General features: G+C 55.4%; 1 protein-coding gene across 4 annotated transcripts in view; it reads right to left on the bottom strand.

Annotated features, from left to right (window-relative positions):
- Positions 1-24,732, bottom strand: part of KCNQ1 (potassium voltage-gated channel subfamily Q member 1) — a 404,939-nt gene that overhangs the window by 378,514 nt on the left and 1,693 nt on the right. The window contains exon 1 of one of the 4 annotated variants that reach the window (XM_016920193.4): positions 9,656-10,616. The exons of the other annotated variants lie outside the window; for them this stretch is intronic. Coding sequence (XP_016775682.1) covers positions 9,656-9,660 — 5 coding nt within the window. The 5' untranslated portion in view covers positions 9,661-10,616. Of the gene's footprint in view, positions 1-9,655; positions 10,617-24,732 lie in introns of those variants that run through there. 4 annotated transcript variants of the gene reach the window in all.

Raw genomic sequence — 24,732 nt, 5'->3', positions numbered from 1 at the left:
GCATTGCTGAGCGTGGAGGACACTTGGGTCAGGGTTGGGGGTGCAGCCAAGAGCAGATGGGGAGAGGGAGGAGGGCGGGAGAAGCAAGCAGCATTTGGGTACAGCCCTGCTGATCCCCACTTGCAGAGCAACACAGAGGTGGGGTCTGAAAAGTTGGGGACCCTGAAGCCACACCAGTTGGAGGTTCAGAGTCCTAGGTCTCCGAGTCTGGCTGCAGGATGATTGCAGCCGAGTCAGCCCTTGTTCCCCAGCCGTTGGGAGATACCGATGAGATGAATTGATACAGGGTGGCGAGGGCGGGTAGAACTCTGCTGTGGAGGGAGGAGGGCCATCCCAGCAAATGTGCTGGAACCCACGGGCAGAAAGGGAGCCTCCACCGACACCTCCCAGCTGGTCAGACGTTAACTCAAAAGGAATATCCACCTCAGTGTGAAACATGACACTACAAAATTTCTGGAAGAAAAGAGAAAATCTGTGCCCTTGGTTTAGGCAAAGATTTCTGAGAGCACCAAAAAACACAATCCATAAGGGAACAAGTTGATAAACTGGACTTCATCAAAGTCAAAACGTTTGCTCTCTAAAAGGGCACTATTAAGAGAATGGGAGGCTGAGGTGGGAGGATTGATCGAGACCAGGGTTTTGAGACCAGTCTGGGCAATGAGAAATAAAAATAAAATTCTAAGCACCCCCCCCCCACCACCTAACTGAATGGATCCCCACTTGGCCGAGGGAACCCCAGAGAAACCCTGGAGGCTGAGTTCAGGGCCATGATGGATGTGCGGTTGGATGCGTATCATCACACCCCCTCCCTTGATAACTGTCATTGGGTTTTCTTCCCAAAGGGCTGAACAGAAACCAGCCTTTTCATAAGACGACGGCTTGTCTTCCTTCCCAGGCACAGAACAAAGGCGAGACGAGATAACGAGATGTTCTTCCGCCTCCCTGGGATATACGCTTCCATGCTCCCTCTTTCCTCCAATATACGTCTTCTGTAAAATGTAGATTTACCGGGCTCTAACTAAAGTCTCGCAAGTATATAATCATTTGTCTCACTTGATGCCCCTCCCCTTTTCAAGAAAACATATAAATATGAATGAAACCTCCTAAGCACCTCTTCGGAAAAAGCAGCCACAGATGCTTCTGTGACTGGAGTTCTTCCTGGGCGTGCCCTCACGTTGGCTCAATAAACCTCGATGATTTGAGGAGTATGCTTCAAGTCCTCATTTTGATTGTCAGCAACATAGCCAGACCCCAGCTCTACAAAAAATTTAAAAATCAGCCGGGCGTGGTGACATGCGCCTGTGGCCCCAGCTACTTAGGAGGCTGAGACGGGAGGATGGCTTGAGCCCAGGAGTTGGAGCTGCAGTGAGCTGTCATAGCACCATGCACTTCAACCTGGGCGACAGAGTGAGACCGCAGCTCTAAAAACAAGTTGTTTAAAAGGGCCGGGCGTGGTGGCTCACGCCTGTAATCCCAGCACTTTGGGAGGCTGAGGCGGGCGGATCACGAGGTCAGGAGATGGAGACCATGGTGAAACCCCGTCTCTACTAAAAATACAAAAAATCAGCTGGACATGGTGGCAGGCGCCTGTAGTCCCAGCTACTCAGGAGGCTGAGGCAGGAGAAAAGCGTGAACCCGGAAGGTGGAGCTTGCAGTGAGCCGAGATCGCGCCACTGCACTCCAGCCTGGGTGACAGAGCGAGACTCTGTCTCAAAAAAAAAAAAATTTTTTTTTGTTTAAAAGAACTGAAGGACTAGCAAGGGACAAGGGAAGCCTTCACAGAGCAGGTATCTGATAGAGGACTTGGTCCAGAATATAGAAATATGTAACATCTTGGCCGGGCGCGGTGGCTCACGCCTGTAATCCCACCACTTTGGGAGGCTGAGGCAGGCGGATCACGAGGTCAAGAGTTAGAGACCAGCCTGGCCAACGTGGTGAAACCCTGTCTCTACTAAAATACAAATATTAGCCAGCCATGGTGGTGGGCATCTGTAGTCCCAACTACTTGGGAGGCTGAGGCAGGAGAATCGCTTGAACCCGGGAGGCAGAGGTTGCAGTGAGCCAAGATCGCGCCACCACACCACAGCCTGGGAGACGGAGTGAGAGCGAGATTCCCTCTCAAAAAAAAAACAAAAACAAAAACAAAAACTCTTGAATTCAATGAAAAACCACCCAAGTTTTCTTAACAGACAATTTGACAGACACTTTACCAAAGAAGATATGCGGACAACAACTAAGCAGCTGAAAAGATGACCCCACACAGTGAGTCACCAGGAATGCCAGGGAGGGCCCCGACACACCCGTTAGATTGGCTAAAATTAAAGACCGACCACACCAAGTGTTGACAAGGAGACAGAGGAACTAGAGCTGTCGCACGGGGCTGCTGGACTGCAAAAGGGGATTGCTGCTTTAGAAAACGGTTTGTCAGTGTCCTAGAAAGTGAAGCCCACACCCACCCCATGACACAGCTGTTCCACTTCCCAGCGGGCTGCGGAGCAGTTCAACCACTTGCTTGCACAAGAGAAGCAAAAGCATGTGCTCACACAGAGACTCCAGCTATTCCTAGCAGCATCATTTGTGAGAGCCCAAACGGGATACAGCCCACATGTCCATCAACAGGTGCATGGATCGGCAAAGTAGGCTCTACCCAAACAACAGGCTGACACACACAACAGACACACAGCTCAAAATCATGACGCTGAATAAAAGAAGCCAGACGAAACCAGCATTGGCTGCCAGAGTCCATCCAAATAAAATTCCACAAGGCACAAGCCCATCCATCGTGCCTGATGGTAGGGCAGCAGTGGCCTGGTCGTGGGGACAGGAGGATGCTGGGAGGGTGATGGGTGTGCCCACTCTGCTGATGCTGGCTTCACAGGGCCTCCAAATGTCAGGACTCATGGAACTGTCTGCTTTAAACTGGGGCAGTTTACGGTATGCCAAGCACGCCTCCATAAAGCTACTTAGAAAAAAAAAGTGCATGCCTGTAATCCCAGCATTTTGGGAGGCTGAGGCAGGCAGATCGCTTGAGCTCAGGAGCTTGAGACTAGACTGGGCAATATAGCAAGACCCCATCTCTACAAAAAATACAAAAATTAGCCGGGCGTGGTGGTGTGCATCTGTAGTCCCAGCTACTCAGGAGGCTGAGGCGGGAGGATCTCTTGAGCCAGTGAGGTCGAGGCTGCAGTGAACCAAGATCACACCACTGCACTCTAGCCTAAGCGACAGAGGGAGACCCTGTCTCGAAAAATAAAAAATAAACTTCTGGGAATGGACCTGTGGCCTGTGAAAGGTTAGGAGCCCAGGAGAGACAGTGCATTTTCCGGGCACAGTCTAAGCACGTGGCTAACAGCCCTTTAAGCAGCTGCTGTTATCCCTATTTTACAGATGGGGTAAAGGAAACGCAGAGGCACATGGCCTGCACCCAAGCTGGGCCAGCCCATCAGCCTCCCTGCCCTGTCCCTAACCAGGTGGAAGGCAGTGCCTGGACTCGGAGGTCACAGCAGCCCCAGTGCGGGTGGCCCATGCCATCCAGCAGTGCCCAGCTCCTACCCTGCCCCACACCTTGAATCCACCTGGCCTGGGTCTGCAGGGGAGGGATCGGGGAGCAAAGGGGTCCCTGCAGCCCCCATTGCAAGATGCATGCCTGCTGGCTGTGTGCACTGGGCCTGTGTGCCCAGGCATTGACGTGGGGGGCAGGTGTCTCTCACCTCACCTGGGCTGGGCCCGGTGGGCAGCAGCCTGTCCAGCACAAGAGCACCCCAACGCCTTTGCCAAACCCCAGCTCCCAGCCTTCCCCCGCCTGCACCCTGACATGATCTCAATGGTCCCATGTGACTCGGATTGTGGTTCTCAGCAGAGATATAAAACCACTTCCTGAGGCTGTATCTGTCTCCTGGTGGCTTCTCAGCTGAGCCCCCGGCCACACCATATCCTCTGCAGAAGCCTATATCAAGCCAGGGGACCAGGGCCCCACACCATCCCTGGCTGCTCCAGGGAAGAGGGAGCAGCCTCCTCCGTGAGGACCAAAAGGGTAGAGGCCGATACCGTCGAAGCCAGTCCTGCCCTCCTCCTGGGCCCCTGCCTCCCTGCCGGACACCAAGGTGCCACGAAGGGCGCTCATGGCTCAGCCCACCCCATGGAGCCCTGTGCAATGGGGAGATAAACCCAGACCCCCTCCACCCCTGCAGAGGCACCCTGGCCCTCACCCCAGGGAGGCCCAGGCCCTCGGACCTGCTGACCAACCCTGCCCGGCTCTCCAGCCACAGCTTGCCCCTCCGACTTCCAGGTCACCTCCTGCCCCTGCCTGGAGTGCCCCCATCTGTCGGGCTTCCCCTGGAAGGCACTCCCTCAGGCTCCCACAGCCCCCTGCAGCCCAGCTGCCCACAAACCCACCCCAAAGCCCCTAGACCATGGCCAGGTCATGCTCACTGCTGCAACCCAGGGCTGGGCCTCAGAGCAGGAGGCCAGGTGTCCTGGGAGCGGGCAGAGGAGACCACGGAGGAAGAGCGCAGGGGCCAGGCCCTCGCTCTCTATAAACTAAAACTATTATGATCCCTGTTTCCAGATAGGATGACTGAGGCCAAGGGAGGCTAAGGAACATGGAGCTCAGCCCTGTTCTCATGAGGACAGGAAGGCCCTCTCCCTCTGCCCACCTGGCAGGAGGCCCCCTGGACAAGGCTGGCCAGCATATCTGAAGCCTGGCCCCAGGCAGCAGCCTGGCAGCAAGCTCTCCTGAGGACTATTCTGGCCTGCTGAGGGCTGTGCCCCCGGGCAAGGCTGGCACCACACAGAAGCCCCCGAGCCCGGGCAGATGTCAGTGATAGCATCTTGAACCCCACTCCACGACAGGCCAGCAAGGGTCAGAAGGCTGTGGCTGCCACAGCCAGCAACAGGGGCCAGACCCTTGCCCCTCTAAGAACCACAGCCCCAGGCCCAGGAGGGGACCCCCAGCACCGTGTTCCCTCAAAACTCACTCTCTTCTGGGAGCCCCCCTCCTCCTGCAAAGTAGGGGACAAACCCCAGCCTGGGTAGGGGAACCCCAGGACTTCTCCCCCAGCAAGCACCCATCAGGCGGGGCTCAGCCATGTGTCACCTCCCCTTTGGAGATCGCTTCTCCACTCTGGGCCTCAGTTTCCCCAGCTACAAAATGGGGCAGCTGGGCCACAGCCTGCCTGCATCTCCTCCCCCAACAACGAAGGTCACTGTTCCAGCTTCCTCAGCGACACTCCCTAGGCAGAGCCTCAGGAAAACTCAAAAACGTCCCTGAGCCCCCTGGGTGGATGGGCAGGTCCCGGCTAGGACAGGAAGAAGCAATGCCCCCACAGCCAGCCCGAGAACACTCATGCGGGCCCTGAAGGGCGGGCCCCTGGGAGTCGACCTGAGCCGTCACCAAGCTCCCCAAGGAAAGGACAGGGCAGGTCATGAGCCCGGCAGGTGCAGCCAGGAACCAACCACATCTAGACCCGCCTGGCAGCACTCAGCTCCTGCCTGCCAGCCAGGCTCCAAATGACCTTCCAGGAGGCATGGCTGGAGCCCACCGAGGCCCAAGGGGAGCCGTGGATCTGTACCATTCATTGTTCCCAGCCTGCCCGGAACACAGGCTCTACCCAGAGGGACACCAGACAAGGCCACTCCTCCGTAAACCTTCTCCCAGGAAGCTCCGGGAAGCATGCTGGTGGGAGGCAGAGCTCGGCGCCCACCCCTCCCCTCTCCAATTCCACCCCCAAGCAGGCACTGGTACAAGGCACCTAGCGTGAGCAAGGTGTGAGAGGGGCCGGCACGGGGCAGGGGCCGGACAGGGAGCTCTGCTACGCACAAGCTGTGTGACCCTGGGCAAGTGTCCACCCTCTCAGGCCTCTACCCAACCAAGACAAGTGATGAGCTCAGAGGAGTCTCCGCCCTCGTGGGGGCCGTGGTTCCTCCCGACTCAGATCCCGGCTGGCTGGACCTTGGAGGATCACCTAAGGCCACCTGGCTGGAGGAGGCAGTCCGCTGTGGGGACAGTGCACTGCCCAAGAGCTTCCAGCTGCAGCCAGGGCCTCAGGGCCCCACACCTCACACCTGGACTGGAGGCCAGCCTGGCAGGCCTTGGACAAGGGGTCACGGTGCCAGCTTGAGCCCAGGAGGTCACACTGCAGTGAGTGATGACTGTGCCACTGCACTCTAACCTAGGCGACAGAGTGAGACCCTGCTTCAAAAAAAAAATAAAAAATAAAAAAACTTCTGGGAAGGGGCCTGTGGCCCATGAAAGGTTAGGAGCTCTGGAGGGACTGCATTTTCTCCGTGCGGTCTAAGCATGTGGCTAACAGCCCCTGAAGGAGCTGCCGTTACCCATTTTACAGATGGGGGAAAGGAAACAAGAGCCCATGGCCTGCACCCACGGGGGCGGCCGGGGCAGCTCCCTGCACTGGACCAGCCCATCAGTGCCCAGAGTTGGTGCCCAGGACCCCAGAGATTGCTGTCTTACTTCCTCGGGCAGGAGGCCTTTGAACTACCTTAACACACAGGAAAAGAGAAGAGAAGCGCCCTGTGGACTCCAGCTCCTTCCATCTCTGGGCAGCACCCCACAGGTGGGATCCGCCTCAGCCCCAGCCGACCTAGGAGGGGTCAGCAGAGCCACCCTTTCCTCCTCGCCCAGACTGTTCTTCCCACCAGCATCCCAGAGTCCAACACGGACCATGTAATCCTGGCCCCTGAGAGAAGCTGGAATCTGCCACACAGAGGCACTGCCCACCCCCCCAACTCCTGTCCCCCAGGCCTCCCCAAGGACAGGACATGGGACTCATGCCTGGTGCAGGGCCCAATGTGGGGGCAGCAGCCAGGGGCCAGGAGCCCATGGGACCCTAGCACCATGTGGACCCAGGACCACAGTGCACCTGCCCCCACCCCGGCACTCTCCTAGGTCAAATCACACTCAATTCATTCAGAGTTCTCATCCATGCGATGCCAGAAGACACTCCAGGGACTCCAGAATCCTCTTACCGGCCTCTCCTCACTTATATATTTTAATTTAAATGATCTTTTATTATTTTTAAAAAGCAATATTTTTTAATTAGAAAATTCAGATGAGCAAAAATGAAAAGATTAAAACCCACAGCCCACACCCAGGGGTGACCACGACGAAGGCTTGTTATCTGCTGTCCGGGCCATTCCACACCTGGACATCCATGTGTTCCAGCCCAGGGAGCGCCTGCGGCCCACTGCGTACAGCTTGTATCTGCTAATGGCAAGCACCGTATTCCACATCCCTGTGCCAGTCAGGCCCAGTCGTTCTAATTGTCCCATGGGTCCTGCAAACATCCCGGCCCTGCCTGGATCCACCTGGCAGCATCAGTGTCCATTTTCCACAGTCCTGCTTTGCAGAGTCAGGGCCTGTCACCCCGCTCCACGGTTATCAAACCAGATCCAACTCCCAACAGTGAGCCTGCTGGGCACGGAGCCCTCGGTGCTGCCTCACACCCTGGGGAGAACCTTCCCTCTGATCCATCAGCCAAACAAGCCCCCGCACGGGGGCATCTACACAAGCACCTACAGGGAGCCGCCACGTGGTAGCCGGGGCCGGGCCATCTGGCTTCAGGGCTGACCCCCTCACAGGGCAATGTCTTGTGAGGAGCAGAGGCCGCCACTCTAAAACTCAAGTTGCACAAACTCAGGGTTCACATCTCGGCCTGGGCACCCACAGACCTCCCCGAGCCCCTGTGTGTTGAGCTCAGCGCAGTGCCCAGCACAGGGAGTACACCCATAAACACAGCTGCCCCAGCCCCAGTCCCCGGAAGAGGCAGGGTGCCCAGGGCGGCGTGACTTTGAGGTGGCAGGCAGCCTGCCAAAGGGGCCACGATAAGAGGGAGGTGGAGCCTGTCCAGGGGACCGAAGCCAGGAAGGCTACAGAGCCCCCCAGCCCCGCCCGCCACCTGCACCAAGGACAACCAGAACATTCCACCACTTGTCCTGTGGGTGCCGCGCCTCCGTGCAGCTGCACCAGGCTCCTTGAGCAGCCGCCGATCTGGGGGATAGAGGGGGCAAATGTATCCTCAGCAGAAAACAGCCTCTACCTTGCAGGCCAGCGAGAACTTCTGAAAGGCCTTCTGCATTCCTGCCTTCTGTGTCACCCACGGGCAGGTAGGGATTAGGCTCTCCAGGCACACAGTAAAGTCAATGGTCCCCCAAGGTCACAGCCGGGAGAGGCTGAGCCAGGGACGGAGCGTCCAGTTCCCCACTCTGACCAAGCACAACCCGGAATCCTGGAATCCACCCCGTCCCCCACTTCCCACTCCCCACACCCTGACAGCAGGTATATCCCTGAAGGACCCCTGAGGACCCCCGACTGGCCCCACTTCCCTGGGCCCCCTGCCGCCGCTGCCCCGCTTACCAGTTCAGGGGCCTCACCCAAGACTCTTCCACCCAAGGGCCCACAGCCTTCCCCCAAGACCCTCCCTGTCTGCTCAGCTCACGGGGAAGAAACCTGAACCCCAGGCTGGGCACGGCACATGGACCCAGGTTCGGTCCCTGTCACTCTGGGCTGGGCCCCGACTCACCAGCCCAGGGAGGGTCGAGGGTCTCCTTTCTGCTCCTCAAACCTCCAGGCCTTCCCTGCCCCCGGCACCCTCTTTGCCTGTGGTTCTTGCCAGCAGTGCCCACCCTCCCCTTCACTCCACCGCCCCCTCCCTTCAGTCCTGGCCCTCCAAGCTGTCTAAGTCACAGGCAGGGTCAACCCCTACCAAGAGAGCAGGCCCCAGGGCACACAGAAGTCAGCAGAAAGCACCTGCAGGATGGTGCATGGGGGTGTGGGAGCACGTCCCTGCCACTCAGTAACAGGTGGGGGCCTCACGGGGGGCACATGGTGGGATCATGACAGCTGCTGCCCAGATTACAGCGAGGTGGTGGCAACGTCACAGGTGGTTCCCGTCATGCCAGGAAGAGATGGTGCATTCTAGAAACCAGCGGCCTTCGCCGGGAGCCCCCAGGCAGGTGTCAAGCTCAGGAGCAGGCCCGTCAGAGAGAGGAGGCAAGTCAGAAGGAGGAGGCGGCAAGTCAGAGGGGGTGGCCCTAGACATCGCCTCTGATGGCCGCGCTGCCCTCGTCCACAGCCACACTCAAGTCCAGAGGCCTGTCTACCTTGCAGGCCTGGCAGCCCCAAGAACAGCCATTAAGACCCACCCAGCACCCACCAATCCAGAACCCAAACCACCAGAAGGCTCCTGCCTGGCTCCTTGGGGCTCTCCGTGAGATACACCCACAGCAACGCCCCCTCAGCCCAGGGAAGGATTCTTGTGAATCCCAGAAAGACACAGTGGGGCTGGGTCTCATCGCTGGACAGCTGCTGGGATGGCGGAAGGAGCAGCAATGCATCCCAGCTGTATTGGGGCTAGGCTGGCTGAGTCCACACTCACCAAGAGGCCCTCTCCAGACCTTCCCCCAGGACAGCAGATGGCAGACAGCTGCACCCAGTGGGTGCTGGAAGCAGCATGCCCCATCCATTTCTCTCCCTGCCCATCCCTCCGTCCACCCACCCCTTTCTCTCTCCACCCACCCAGTACTTCATCTATCCAGCTGTCCACCCATCTACCCGCCACCCATAACTGACCACAATTCAGCCCCCCATCCACCTGCCCATCCCTTCCTCTGCCTATCTGTCCACCCCCGGGGTACCTACTCCATGCCAGGCCCCGCACTGGCTCAGGAAGCACAGGCTCTTTTCCAGGGTCCACAGCAGCCACAGGCCTCAAATTCCCGAGAGCCAGAAACCTGGAGTTGTGGGTGAGAGCAGGGGCCACGTAAACAAAAGCAGCCATGATCTGGGCTGAGTAAATCCAGGCCCGGCACCAGTGCCATCCTACACTCCAGACACACACATGTGCAGGCGCAAAGACAGTGCCTTCCCGGGCCTCTCACAGCCCCAGGCCATGGAAGCTGCAGGGGAGGAAGGGAAGAGGGGCCACCCCCCGCCCCGGCCGGCTCACCCAGTCAGCAGGCTTATCTCCTCCACACTCAAGGTTCCCTTCCCGGACAGAGCTTCAGAGGCTATTTCAGGAACGACAGCAACCAGACTGCAAATCTGCAGCGAGGCAGCCTGAGAAGCCATCCTCTCCGAGGCTGAAGAAAAGGGGGGCATCAGACGGCCCCGCAGGCCTTCAAACAGCCCTGCACATGCAGACCGAGCCCCACACACCTGATCACACCTGACCCATCACCAGGTCGGACACCGAGTTCCAGCCCCAGGACCAGAGACACATGAGGACAAACTCAGAGACGCAAGGTAGCTGCCCAGGGCCTCTCACCCACCCCAGGCTGCCCCCAGCCACGGCCACTGGCTCACAGATCGCCACTCCTGGACCCAGTGGAGGCCAGGAGAGTGAGGCCCATCCGACTCCCGGACACCCCCGGAAACCCAGGTCCTGCAACAGTACCACCCAGGACAGGGGCCATCCACAGGAGACCACACCCCCATGCAGCAGACAAGACCGACAAGAAGGCCACCTGCACAGGCAGCAACCCTAAACCAGAAGCAGTCACACCCCAGCCTGGGGCAAAGTGCTCCTCCAGAGGCTTGAAGCAGTCTTTGGGGCCAGAGAGAGATCTGGTCCCCCACTGTGGAGACACACCTACCACCCTCTCATAAGGGCCTCGGCCACAGCCACCCGGATGGGGGGTTGCTCCCACCCAGCCCCACTGCCCCACAAGAGCGGAGTCCCCAGTGTTCCCCGGCAGTGGGCACAGGGCTTTGGCAAAGGGGCCCATGCAAATTTGTGGTCCAAGGTCCACTTACAGCTGGGCTGACAGTCCCTGTACCTGAGAGGCCTCCAAAACACATGGACACAGACTGGAGCCTTTCTACTGTGGGCCTTGGAGCCACAGGAAAAAAGGGAAGGAGGGAGGAAGGGAGGAAGGGAGGAAGGGAGGAGGCCTGTGGAGGCCAGGGCCTTGAGCTGGGAAGCAGGACTGATGCCACAGAGTAAACAAGTACCCGTACCCGCAGGGCCACCTGCTCCTCCCTTGGGGCATTGCTGCCCTCCACCAGCCACAGAGCCCTTTGAAAGACCAGGGATATGGGCACAGTATCTGTCCAGCCAGAGAAATGCAGGCCAGCAGCACAGGCTCCGCCACCCTGCAGCCGCCCTGCAGCCACCCTGCCCGGCCTGCCCACAGAGAATCAGGTCACGCAGGGACTCACCCTGCCCCAGAGTCCTGCCCCCAGCTGGGCCACAGGCTGGTAGGGGTCTGGGCCCTGTTGCATCTCCGGACACCTCTGCTGCCCATGGGCACTGCAAGCAAGGACTCGAGTGAGGGGCCCCCTGGGGGTGGCAGTCAGGACACCAAGGCCTGTCCGGGTTTTGGAGGAACTGAGCTTCCACACCTGCACTGGGGTGCGGCTCTGGAGCCTAGAGGAGAAACAGGGGTTCACGTCAGCTACTATTAAATTCAGTTTGTCTGAAAGACTGCGAGACCGCACACCTTTTCTGGCTAGCAGGTAACCACATTTAAAAAAAAAAAAAATTCTTACTAAACCAGTCCTCTGACCCAGCCGCAGGTTTTGGCCACCTGTGCTGCATGGGAAGGAGAGTGGGTTTTAAGCAGAAGGGAATCCCTGCCTGATTTCATGACTCCATTCATCTACCTCTGAGACCCAGGCCTCTCAACACAAAGGGGGAACTCTTTGTAGGCAGGAGGGCTGAGGGGGCCTCCAGGGTGGTCTAGGGGGAGGGACCACACCCTCACGGTCAGCTGTTCACCCCCAGGGCTGCCCTCCACTGTGGACGGAACAACAAGCTGACTTGTCCCTGCCCGGTTGGCTTAGAGGAAGTCAGTACTGCCAGTCGCCACAGTGCCACAGCCTGCCCCCCACGGAGGGAGCTACAGACTGGCAGTGACCCCTACATACCCTTAAAGGAAGCAGAGCTGTCTCAGACCCCCACAGCTCCTCATTACCTAAGACAGGTAAGCTTTCACCTGCTCCCTCCAAGCCCTGCAGTGAGGAACTACATGGGGTTGTCCTCTAGGAACCCTGATTGCCCCCCACCCCTGCCCCTGTTATGGCCTGAAGTCAGGGAGTGTCACATGCATGCTTTGTCTCTGCCCAGCTCCAGGCAGGCCACACAGTCCCTGGACACCACGCCCCACATCCTAACCTCACACCACCGGGCGCCACGGGGCACCCAGAGGAGACAGACCACAGTGTCCCCACCACCGCGTCCCAAGGAAGTCCGTCTCTTGTTTTGCAGTTGAGGTAACATGGCCAGCTGGGAGCTGGGTGCAAACTCTGGTCTGTCTGCTCCAGAGCCCCATAAAGCCCCTGTGCCTGGGGAAGGAAGGAAGCCATTCACAAAAGCATCCCAACAACCCCAAAGCCTCCCAACTGGGCACGGGAATCAGAAATGCACCATGGCAGGTGCGGCATGGGCAAAAATGGAACATGCAGCAAACCAGAAGTAATTTAATCCAATATTTGTCATCATTTATTGAGGACCTAACTAAGGCCATATGTCACAATTGGTGGACAGGTGATTCTTTCCTCCTTCTCTCCGTTATTTCTTGGTCATTGACTTACTGAGGAAATCAGGTCATGTGTCCTACAGAGCCATCCCCCACCACTGGGATTTTGCAAGTGGCCTCCTGTAGTATCGTTTAGCGCGTTCCTCTGGCCCGAGTATTTCCAGTAAACTTGTACTTAGAGCACGAGGCTTGGTGAGATCGATCGATCGATCGATCTATCCATCTATCCATCCATCCATCCATCCATCCATCCATCCATCCATCCATCCATCCAGGCAAGGAAGCATTGTGGATGGGAGCACTTTCTGTGCGCTGTCCGAAGGCCTTTACTGCTTTGGAGAGGTTGGCAGCCGTGACGCTGCATGCGGAATCCCTGACCTCACCAGGAGCTGGAGTCTGGCAGGACTTTAGCAGCACTGCCGCCTCAGGCATCTGCGGGAGTCCCGAAGAAGGACGCAACCCCATCAGCTACTGGGTTTCCCCGAGTTACAGTTCACAGGTTAATCACGGCTGGGACACATGTCAGATTCTCTCCGTTTGCTTGCCAGGATTCAACATCATGAGTGGTCTCCCTATTGACCTCCACAGATCTTTAGAGAAATGCAAATCAAAGTCCGCTGGTTTTGCCCCTCAGTATCAGGATGAACTTGGGATCTGAACCCCATCAATGCAGCTCATCCACTTCCTCTGTTATTTTCAGTGAGGCTTACCCACTGCATCTTCAGCTTGGGGAGAAGGGGGAAGACAAGGACCCCTTCAAGTTCCAGTGACATGGCCCTAGGGGGCCTTTGATAACTTCCCTGCCTTCTGCTGTGATGAATACTCCAGGCTTAGCTTGCACATCTCCTGCCACAGACCTGGAATCCGCCAGGGGCCCTGGTTTCTTTCAGGGGGAAATGGTACCTAGAGGCCACAGCCTGGGGTCTAGAGATGCTCTTAGCTACTGAGTGGTCCTTGGTCCTGGGCCTTTCCAGGAAACAGAGATATTTAAGTAAACGTCATCATGGATGCATACTGATAGTCCTCATGCAAATGCAGGGATGGAGGATTTTTGCTTAACCTCTTCTAACTTCCATCTGTTTTTTTTCTCCCATGCCAAAAGTTTCCATTTTTTTCAACTTTTTTAATAGGTTCAGGACGTACAAGTGCAGGTTTGTCACAAAGGTATATCGCATGATGCTGAGGTTTGGAGTACAAACGATCCGGTCTCCCACGTAGTGCGCACAGCACCCACAGGTAACTTTTCAACCCTTGCTCCCCTTCCTCCCTCCCCACTCTTGTATTCCCCAGTGTCTCTTGTTCTCACCATTATGTCCACATGTATTTGATGTTTAGCCCTCACTTATAATCCATGAGACCACGCAGTATTTGGTTTTCAGTTTCTGCATTAATTCACTTAGGATAATGACCTCCAGCTGCATCCATGTTGCTGCAAAGGACATGATTTTCACGTCTGCATAGTATTCCATGGTGTATATATATCACATTTTCTTTATTCGATCTACCATTGACAGGCACCTCAGTTGATTCATGTCTTTCTGCCATGAATGTATAGGTGCATATGTCTTTTTGGTAGAACGACTAATTTTTCTTTGGGTATAAACTCAGCACATGGGACTGCTGGATCGAATGGTAGTTCAACTCTCGGTTCTTTGGGAAATCTCCAAACTGCCTTCCATGGTGGCTGGACTCATTTACATTCCCGTCAACAGGGTGTAAGTGTTCCCCTTTCTCTACTGCCTCTCCAGCATCTGTTGTTTTGAGACTTTTTAAACAAAGGCCATTCTGACTGGCGTGAGATGGTATCTCATTGTGACTTTGATTTGCATTTCTCTGATGATCAGTGATGAGCATTTTTTCATGTGTTTGACTGTATGTCTTCTTTTTAAGAACTGTCTACCATATCTTTTGCCCACTTTTTGTTTTTTTGTTTTTTTGTTTTTTGTTTTTTTTTGAGACCGAGTCTTGCTCTGTCACCCAGGCTGGAGTGCAGTGGCGTGATCTCGGCTCACTGCAAGCTCCGTCTCCTGGGTTCACGCCATTCTCCTGCCTCAGCCTCCCGAGTAGCTGGGACTACAGGCGCCTGCCACCACACCCCGCTAATTTTTTTTTTTTTGTATTTTTAGTAGAGACGGGGTTTCACCATGTTAGCCAGGATGGTCTCGATCTCCTGACCTCGTGATCTGCCCGCCTCGGCCTCCCAAAGTGCTGGGATTACAGGCGTGAGCCACCACACCCAGCCCTTTTGCCCACTTTTTAATGGGGTTGTTTTTTTGCTTGTTGATTTGTTAATTCTTTGTAGACTCTGAATATTAGGCCTTTGTCAGTTCAAAGTTTGCTAATATTTTCTCCCATTCTGTAGGTTATCTGTTTATTCCCTTGGCAGTCTCTCTTGCTGTGCAGCAGCTCTTTAATTAGGTCCTACTTGTGGATTTTTAGTTTTGTTGCAATTGCTTTTGAGGACTTATTAGCTATGTATTATTTGCCAAGGCCAATATTGAGAAGACTATTTTCTTCCAGGATTTTTTCAGTTTGTAATCTAATGTTTACATCTAATCTTTTTTAATTTTTTTTTTGTTTTGTTTTGAGATAGAGTTTTGCTCTTGTCACCCAGGCTTGAGCGCAGTGGTGCAATCTCCTGCCTCAGCCTCCCGGGTAGCTGGGACCACAGGTGCGTACCACCACACCCAGCTAATTTTTGTATTTTTAGTAGAGATGGGGTTTCACCACCTTGGCCAAGCTGGTCTCAAACTCCTGACCCCATGATCCACCCACCTTGGCCTCCCAAAGTGCTAGGATTACAGGCATGAGCCACTGTGCCTGGCCACGCCTAATCTGTCTTTAATTTTTGTATATGGTGATAGATAGGAGTCTGACTTCATTCCTCTGCATATGGGGAGCCAGTTATCCCTGTGCCATTATTGAATATGAAGTCTTTTCCCCATGGCATATTTTTGTTGATTTTATTGATGATCAGATGGCTGTAGGTGTGTGGCTTTATTTCTGAGTTCTCTATTCTGTTCCATTGGTCTATATGTCTGTTTATGTACCAATACCATGCTGTTTTGGCTACTGTAGCCTTGAAGTATAGTTTGAAGTCAGGTAATCTGATGCCTCTGGCTTAGTTTCTTTTTTGCTATTTCGGCTCTTTTTTGGTTCTACATGAATGTTAGAATAGTTTTTTCTAATTCTATGAAAAGTGGCATTGGTAGTTTGATAGGAATAGCATTGAATCTGTAGATTGCTTTGGGCCGTATGGCCATTTTAACAATATTGATTCTTCCAACCCATCAGCATGGAATGTTTTTCCATTTCTGTCATCTATGATTTCTTTCAGCAGTGTTTTGTAACTCTTGTGTAGAGATCTTTCACCTCCTTGGTTAGATGTATTCCTGGGTATTTTATTCTTTTTGTGTCTATTATAAATGGAATTGCATTCTTGATTTGGCTCGGAGTTTGAACATCATTGGTGTATAAGAATGCTGCTGATTGGCCAGGCACGGTGGCTCAAGCCTGAATCCCAGCACTTTGGGAGGCCAAGGCGGGTGGATCACAAGGTCAGGAGATCAAGACCATCCTGGTTAACACGGTGAAACCCCGTCTCTACTAAAAAATACAAAAAATTAGCCGGGCGTGGTGGCGGACGCCTGTTGTCCCAGCTACTCGGGAGGCTGAGGCAGGAGAATGGTGTGAACCTGGGAGGCGGAGCTTGCAGTGAGCCGAGATCTCATCACTGCACTTCAGCCTGGGTGACAGAGTGAGACTCCGTCTCAAAAAAAAAAAAAAAAAGCTGCCGATTTTTGTACATGGATTTTGTATCCTGAGACTTCACTTACAGTTCCAGAAGGCTTTTGGCAGACTCTTTAGGGTTTTCTAGGTATAGAATCTTATCATCATCGGTGAAGGGAGATGATTTGAGCTCCTCTTTTCCTATTTGGATCCCCTTTTATTTCTTTCTCTTGCCTGATTTTTCTGACTAGGACCTCCAGTATTATTTTGAATAGGAGTGGTGAAAGTGGGCATCCTTGTCTTGTTCCTATTCTTAAGGGGAATGTGTCTCGCTTTTACCCATTCAGTACCACATTTACCATGGGTTTGTCATAGATGGCTCTTATTCAAATATGTTCCTTTGATGCCTATTTTTGTTGAGGGTTTTTAAATGAAGGGATGATGAATTTTATCAAAAGTTTTTTTCTACATCTATTGAGACGATCATACGGTTTTTGTTTTTAATTCTGTTTACATGTGAATCATATTTTGTAAAACGTCCATTCTTGGTGATACCAACACAATTACTTACCTTAACCTGCAATTCCCATGCAGCACTCAGAATAATATAACAAATAGTATCACAACAATTACGTGGCCGCTGCATGCAGCTCTATTTGTCTTCAGCAGTAACCCGCCAGAAATATGTCACCTGAAATCAGTCCTTCTGGGTGGTTAAGCCACTAATTCAGCACACATTTTTAGGCTCATTTGTTTCATTTCAATTTTGAGGGACTACTTTTTCTGGTTAAGATTTATTTAGGGATTTTTCACCAAGCAATTACGAACAGCTTTTTAAAAATTATGCAAGCTATTGATTTACATGGCTTCAAAGTGAAATCTATAAAACCAGGTACATTCAGAGGCATCTTGATTCCATATGCCACCTCCCCCCCCCACACCCTTTTGAGGTAAACTTTTAAGATTTGGAGGCTTCCATCGCTTTCGTGTTTAATATACATCCAGACTTGCACCCTCCCCTTTATCAGATGAAGAATAGCTGCTACATTTTTATTCACTGTGCTTTTTCACTTAAAAAGCATCCTGATACGCCAGGTGTGGTGGCTCATACCTGGAATCTGAGCACTTTGGGAGGCTGAGGTGGGAGGACAGCTTGAGGCCAAGATTTCAAGACCACCCTGACCAACACAGCAAGACCCTGCCTAAAAAAATAATTAAATAAATCCTGATAATCACTCCATAATAAGAGAGATCTATGCATTCCTTTTTCACAGCTGCATAATATTCCACAAACCTCTGATTCAACCAGTCTCCTACAATGGGCATTTGCAGTTTTCCAAACAGTACTTTCACAAGCAGCCCTGCACACGCAGCTTTTCCTGCCTTTGCCAGTGCCTTCAGGTAGGTTCTGGGGAGGGGGTTGCTGGGTCACAGGTCAGTGAAGACAGTTTTGCTAGATGTTGCCAAATCCCCTCCTCACAGAGTCTACCCTTTTGCATGCCTACCAGCAAATGCCAAAGGATTTCTGCCAGCCAGAAGGAACCTCAGTGACATTTTCCTCGACACCCCTCTCGCCAGGAGTGAAGGCGGCACCTTCTCACATGTTCAAGGGCCCCCTGTGGGTCACTGTCCTGTGAGTGGTATTCACATCTCCTGCTGGCTGTGGGTTTTCTTCTGTTTTCAGAAACTCTTTCTGTAGTAAACAGATTAACCCTTCGTGAAACATCACATCTTCCCCCAGCCTGGCATTGGCTGTTTCCCATTAAGATTTTTTTTTTTCCTGAGATGGAATTTCACTCTTATTGCCCAGGCTGGAGTGCAACGGCGTGATCTCGGCTTACTGCAACCTCCACCTCCCGGGTTCAAGTGATTCTCCTGCCTCAGCCTCCCAAGTAGCTGGGATTACAGGCATGCGCCACCACACCCGGCTGATTCTGTATTTTTAGTAGAGACAGGGTTTCACCACGTTGGTCAGGCTGGTCTCGAACTCCCAACCTAAGGTGATCCACCCGCCTTGGCCTCCCAAAGTGCTGGGATTACAGGCGTGAGCCACCGCACCCAGCCAAGGTTGCTTCTTTCTTATGTGGTCAAACCCATAAATCTCCTCCTCCACGCATCTAGCATTCAAGTCATAGAAAAGTTTCTTCACTCTCAGGTTAAAGAATTCCAGGCGCTTTCTTTAGGTACCCAAGTGGTTTTCTGACCCACTGGGAGTCTGTCCTGGTGTGTGACGTGACAAGTGGGTGCAGTCTGGTCACTTTCCACGTGGCCACCCACCCACCCGGCAGCACGCATGAAGCCGCCCATCTGTTCCCCACTGGTTGGAGATGCTGCCTCTTTTACAAAACTTCATATACAATGGAGTTACATGCGGTTTTTAAAAAGCTGTTCCATTGGTGATCTGCCTGCCCATAAGGCAATGTCATGCTGTTTTAATTAGCAAAGCTGTATGTTTTATAATATTTGAGCCATCCTAGCCAAGAGCACAGACGTGACTCTTCACAAGAGAACAGCTGGAGACGTCACGGAATAGAATACCAAGCCCAGGGCCCGCCAAGATCAAACGCTTGAAGCGCATGGTTCCCGGGGCTGCTTAGATATAGCCAGAGGAGGTTCCCGCCCCCTGTCTCCAGCTGCTCCCCTCTTTGGGGCAGGGTGGGGATGCCTCTGGGAGGGGCCTACCCCTCTCAGTCAGAGCTCCTTCTGCTCCCTCCTCTAAGCTGCCCGGGCTGCTCTGCGTGGAAGTCGAGGACACAGCCCCTGGCCCCAGGGTGGGGTGAGGGGTCCCAGTGCAGCTGGGCTGTCTCCATGCAGAGGAGCATTCCAGGGCCGAAGGGAGTACAGGGGTGGGGGTCCCTGTCCAGCTGCTCTGCCTGTGGTTCCTGCTTTCTGAATCTCTTCAAATCTCTGCCTGGAGCAAGTTCAGCCAGGAGCTGGGGAGAGCTACTCAGAGCACCCTTTCAGTGCGCCCCAGAATATGATTTTGGAAGGCAGCAGAGAAAGGTGTGCACCTTAGCAGATATGGAGGGAAAGCTAAGAGCCCCCGCCCCCAGGGAACCTGCACTCTCTGGGTGAGGGCGGCCGTAGCTCACCCGCTGCCAGGACGCAGGCACAGACCAAGGCTTTGAGAGCCAACTCTCAAAGGGGACAGTCCTCAGGGTGCTTCCTGGTGGCAAGTGCTAGGTGGGAGTCGGGGTGCCCATGGATACAAACTGGGCCTGAGGCCAGGAATAGTGCACCACCTCACTCGAGACCACAGCATCCTAAGGGCTTCTGGGCATCCTAAGGGCTTCTGGGTGTCCTGAGGGCTTTCTGGGTGTGGCATGAGCAAAGTGGCCAGGCCTAGTTGTCTCATCTGTAAGGCGACCCAAATGTCCTCATCTGTGAGTGGAGGAGCGAAATGGGGAGCAGAGCCCAGGCCCCAGGCCCCAGAGTGGGCAGGGGCCTGTCCTGGAGTCAGCTCCCCAGCCCGGCTCTTCAATCAGGAGAAGTTCCTGCTGGAGGCAGCCAGGCAGATGCCAACAGACTCCAGGCGGCTCATCCTGAGAGTCCGGTGCCGATGAGGGAGCCACGACCCTCCTGGGAGCCTTTCTGCTGGTCCATCCACCCAGTGCCTGGGACCACAGCCAGGTCCTTCCAGTGCTCAGAACCCTCCAAGGGCAATGACAGTGCCGATCTCATAGCCCCGAGCCTCAATCCTCTAAGACAGGGTTCTCCAACCCCGGGTCCGTGGCCTGTTAGGGAGCAGGCCGCACAGCAGTGAGTGAGCGTCAAGTGAATGTGCACGGCCACCTGAGCTCTACCTCCTGTTGGATCAGCAGTGGCATTAGATTCTCACAGGAGCACAAATCCTATTGTGAACTGCGCACACAAGGGATCTAGGTTGCACGCTTCTTATGAGAATCTAATACCTGATGATCTGAGATGGAACAGTTTCATCCCAAGATCACCACTGCCCCGGTGGAAAAATCTTTCTTCCATAAAACAGGTCTCTGGTACTAAAAAGGTTGGGGACTGCTGCTCTACGGGGAACGGTGTTTCTGCAGAAGGGCTCAGGCACCCCCTTGGACCCACCACCCTTAACCTGGATCCTTCTGGAAGCACCATGCCTGCTCAGATGGACCCCACACCCTGAACCAAACATTAGAACTTCCCAGGAGATGGTCGAGAAGTGGGAAGACACCTGGGTCCCATCATGGATCTTCCCCACCTCCAGCCAGGGCCTGCTCCCCAGAGAGAAGCCCCTCCCCAGCCAGCACCCACCCACGTGGGGCTCCCGGAAGAGGGCTGGGCCAGGCAGCAGAAGCCACACCCTGTCACACGGTCAGATGCCTCGTGTAAAAGAGGCCCCCTGGACTAGGGTCACGCGGCATCCCTGTGGTCACCCAGCCAGTACCAGAGACACCAGCCGCCTCCCTTTGTCAACCACGATAATTTTGCATCTGTGAGGTCTGGAGTTTCTCATGGTGCTCGGAGGAGCTGCTGGAGAGAGACAGCTACCCACCAGGAAGGGGTGTGGAGGCCAGGACGGTCTCACCGACGTGCCCGCAGGGACCCCAGATGCAAGCAGAGCATGGTGTAGGAGCATCCGGGGCTGGAGTGACCCACAGTGACAGCAATCCCATACTGGCCAGCCCCAAGGCACCTCCTGAGAGTGAAGCCAGACGCTGCTGCCCTCCCCTCTGTAACCAAATCCTTGGGGTCTGGGTCAAAGTGGCCCAGGATGGTGATATTCATTGCCACATTCTCCCCTCCAGCAGCAGATGTTGGGCTTCTGGAAGCTTCTCTGCGGCATCTCCCCGGGCCGACACCATGCTCTCCCAGCACTGGCCACACACCAGCAACTCGCCTTGGGCATCTGCTGTCTCTCAGCTCTTCCTGGGCCTGGAATGTTCTCCTGGCATCACCGCCCTTGGGAGCTGTCTCCTCCCACAAATGCCTGAGATGAGATTGTCCCAGCCTTGTTGTTCTTGCCCGTGGACAGAGTCTTGAATCACAGCAAGATATCCCAGGGGCCAAAAGCCAGTTTGGAATGTCAGGGCTAGGGAGGGCTCGTCCACCTCCCAGACAAGGCGGGTGGAATGCAGGGAACTGGGGGCCCTGCCTAGGGCCAAGCAGGGGCTCAGGACCAGGAGGCGTGCATCTGCACCTTGGCTACAGGGACCGGTGGCATTCCCATCGCTGGAAGGCATGAGCTCCCTGGACCCGCTGCATCAGGACCCCTGCGTAAGGACCAGCTCCCTGGACCCGCTGCCCTGTTAACAGCATCCCTGGGACTCGACGACGCTTGCTCGTCTGAGCAGCTCTGGATCACACTGGCAAGGACGTCAAGTGCAGAAGGAGCAGACTTGAAACCAGCCTAGCAGCAGGAGGGGAATTCTCGGCACCCAACGCCTTTAAAAACGGGGGCATCAGCCACCCGGATGGAGTTGCCTGGCAACCCCTGTCACTCTGACACCCTCGGTGGGCACGGTGCTCCTGCCCATCTCAGCTGCCCCCACAGGCACTCAGCTCCGCACAGCCTGTTTCCAGCTCTGGAGCACACACAGGGTGGGTTTGGAGCTGTTCACCCTTCCTGTCCTCTGCAAGACGTGCCACATGCCAGGATGGCACGTGGCAGAACTCATAGCAGCAGCTGACGTGCCAGCTCCCTGGCTCCAACCACCTGACCCCGCACTGGCCGGCCCAAAAGCATCCCAGGCCCTCAGGCCCAGCGGAAGTTCATCCCATCGGTACCCAGGAGTGTCCCCGCAAATCCCCTCCCTCAGACCCGGCCCTGTGACACAACACAGCCCGCACGTTATGTGCAAAGGTTCCAGCACCTCGCAACTGCCAAGCAAAAAGGGACCCTCCTGCCCCCAGTGCCCCAGGGTTGTAGGCTCAAGCTGCGAGCACCATGCCCACAGGGAGCTGTGGCTTCAGTGCCAGGCACGGGTGAATGTTCCCTCCAACCGAGGCACCCTGCACTGAAGGTGCCAGCACCAGGAGCCTGCCACAGAGAATGAGACGCAGACTCAGAAGGCCCAGGACCCTGGCCAAGGCAGCCCAGCCACAGGGCCATGCCCAGACACAAAGCCCTGCCACCTGATCCATGCCCACCAGGCACTGCCCAGGCCACCTGCAAGGACCCAAGTCCCTACCACCCTCCTGATCCCCTGTCCCCACACAGGCTGGGGAGGCCCTTTCTCCCAGGCTCTAGGCTCTTGCCACCTGGACTACCCCCTCCCCAGCTGACGGCCAGGGGTAAGGGATGCCTGTGTTCCCCCCAACTAGTACGAAGCCACAGTTAGGCACTCGACATGTTGGCAAGAGCGGATCTAGAAACACTGGGCCGGGTCTGCAATGGAGGTGAGGGGACCCCAGACAGCCAGGGGATGAGACCAAGGGCTCATGCCCCACAGAAGGTAGCACTGGGAAAAGCCCCAAAAGGAATTCCCAGTTTTCCTGGGAATCTAGGGCTGAGGAGTGGGTGGACGGATCTTAAAGAAGATGGAGAGAAAGAGACCTGATGGCTCAGAGAGCCCCGTCCTCCTCTGTGCCCAGCCCCACCACCTGCGTTGGCCTCTGGCCTCCCTGCCCAGCTGCAGAACAACTGCCCAGCAGCTGCTTCGGACTCCAATGCCAGAGCCTGGAGACAGGAGGGCACTGGAGTCCACAAAGTTGGGTGCTGCACCCTGAGAGCTGGCTCTGCATGGCCTTGTCTTTTGTGGAGGCAGCCAGATCAGCCCCATCCACCTCTGGGACCTGCTTCTGGCTCCATTGTTGATTAACATGCACCCGCGAGGGTTCTGCCAACACCCCTGGAAAGTTCTTGGGAAACAGGGAAAGCCAAGGCTGTAGGAGCGGGGAACAGGGGCTGCTGAGCCAGACTTAGGTTTGAGAGCCTACAGGGGCAGTCTCCATGCACTGCAGGTCCCCCCTCAAATCCCTCTCCTTGGCCACAACCAGGATCTCCAAGCATCTCAGCAACCAGAGTAGATGCCACCTGGATGTCCACACCCCTGGCTAAGGCTCACAGCAAGGGAGCTAGGACCTCTGGGTGCAGCAGGGCTGTATGGACCCCCATCCCCTCAGCTAAGATGGGAGCTGCCCCCAGTGGGGGCGCAAGCAACCACAGATAACTGGGGGTGTTGGGGGCAGGAAGCCTAAGCGGGCAAGAGTTGTGGCCCAGGTGCCGTGTCCACCCCGGCCAGCCCAGGGAGGCCAGAAGGAACACAGGAAGAGCTGCTCTCCTGGGGAGGGGGGGTTCCCCGAGGAGGGGACAGGATATCCTGGCTGGCTTCCCCAGGCGCACACAGGAGAGTTCGCCCTAGCCCTGTAGGGTCAGCGGAACACCGGCTCCTGCCTCAACCCCCCTGCACACATGCCTGGGCCCTGGCTCTTCAAGGCCAGGCTTGTCGTCTTCAGGCCAGAAACCACAATATTTCTCATTTCACAATCCACCTAAGGACAGGGCCCTGTCTCCGCCACCATTGCCAAGACTTCTTACAGCAACACAAGGCTGGACCTGATTTCGTGAGGCTGCAGGTGGCCTCCAGCTACTCTGCCATCCTGGCTCTATGACCAGGTCTCCCCTCAAGAGACTGGTCCTGCCAACCTCCTAGGGCACTGAGGGTGGCAGCGCATCTCCCAGGCCCCCACCAAGCCACATGTCCTGCCCAGTCAGGGTCCACCTCCAGTCCCACCCCACATGGAGGTACCTGGGTCGGAGGCTGTTCATGACAACTTCCCAGGGCCAGGCACACGTCTTACAGGGACAGGACCCAGAACTGGAAAGGACCAGCCCCAGATCTGGCCACTTCACAGAAGCATCCCTTTCCTGGCCACCCCTTCACAGAAGCCATCCTGCCCCTGTCCCCAGAAGCCACCCCTGCCTTGCCAGCTCTGCGGAGGCTGGGCGAAGGTAGACTCTTGCTGAGCAAACTTCCGAGACCTAAACAATCCAAATCAGGAAGAAAACACAAGTGCAAGCAGAGACTTCCTCTGGGGCGCGGCGAGCCCTCTTCCTCCTCTTCCTCCACACGGGTGGCTGCAGTGAGCCCGGAGGCATGTGTCCACAAACCTGAATACAAGCGAGAATTGAGGGGGTCTGCGGGCACTTTGCCTTGGCCTCTGGCTGAGGAGGTCTTCCCACCCTTGGACATCTCAGAGTCTGGGGTCCGGGAGGCAGGTGGCCACCAGCACACAGCACCTGTGAACCTGGCATCTGCTAGACATTTGCACAGTGGCATCGGACTGGGTTCCCCTGGGGTCACTGCACACAAATATCTCCCAAACCCCAAGCCGAGCCCCCGCTGTTGCAGCCACGAGCAGAGCCAGCTCCTCTCACAGACCAGCAGCGGCTGTGGCTCAGGCACCCACTGACATGTCAGGAGACAGGGGCTTGGGAGCTGGGGTGGGGAAAAGTCTCCAAGATCACACCCCAACCACATCTTTGAGGACAGAGGTGGGTAAGACTTCCCCTTCCTGATGTGGAAGGCCACCTCTTAGCAAGGAAGGCAGTAGCCCTGC

This window comes from Pan troglodytes, chromosome 9 (genome assembly GCF_028858775.2).
Source record: "Pan troglodytes isolate AG18354 chromosome 9, NHGRI_mPanTro3-v2.0_pri, whole genome shotgun sequence".
Classification (NCBI taxonomy): Eukaryota; Metazoa; Chordata; class Mammalia; order Primates; family Hominidae; genus Pan; species Pan troglodytes.
This window is presented reverse-complemented; position numbering and strand designations above follow the sequence as displayed.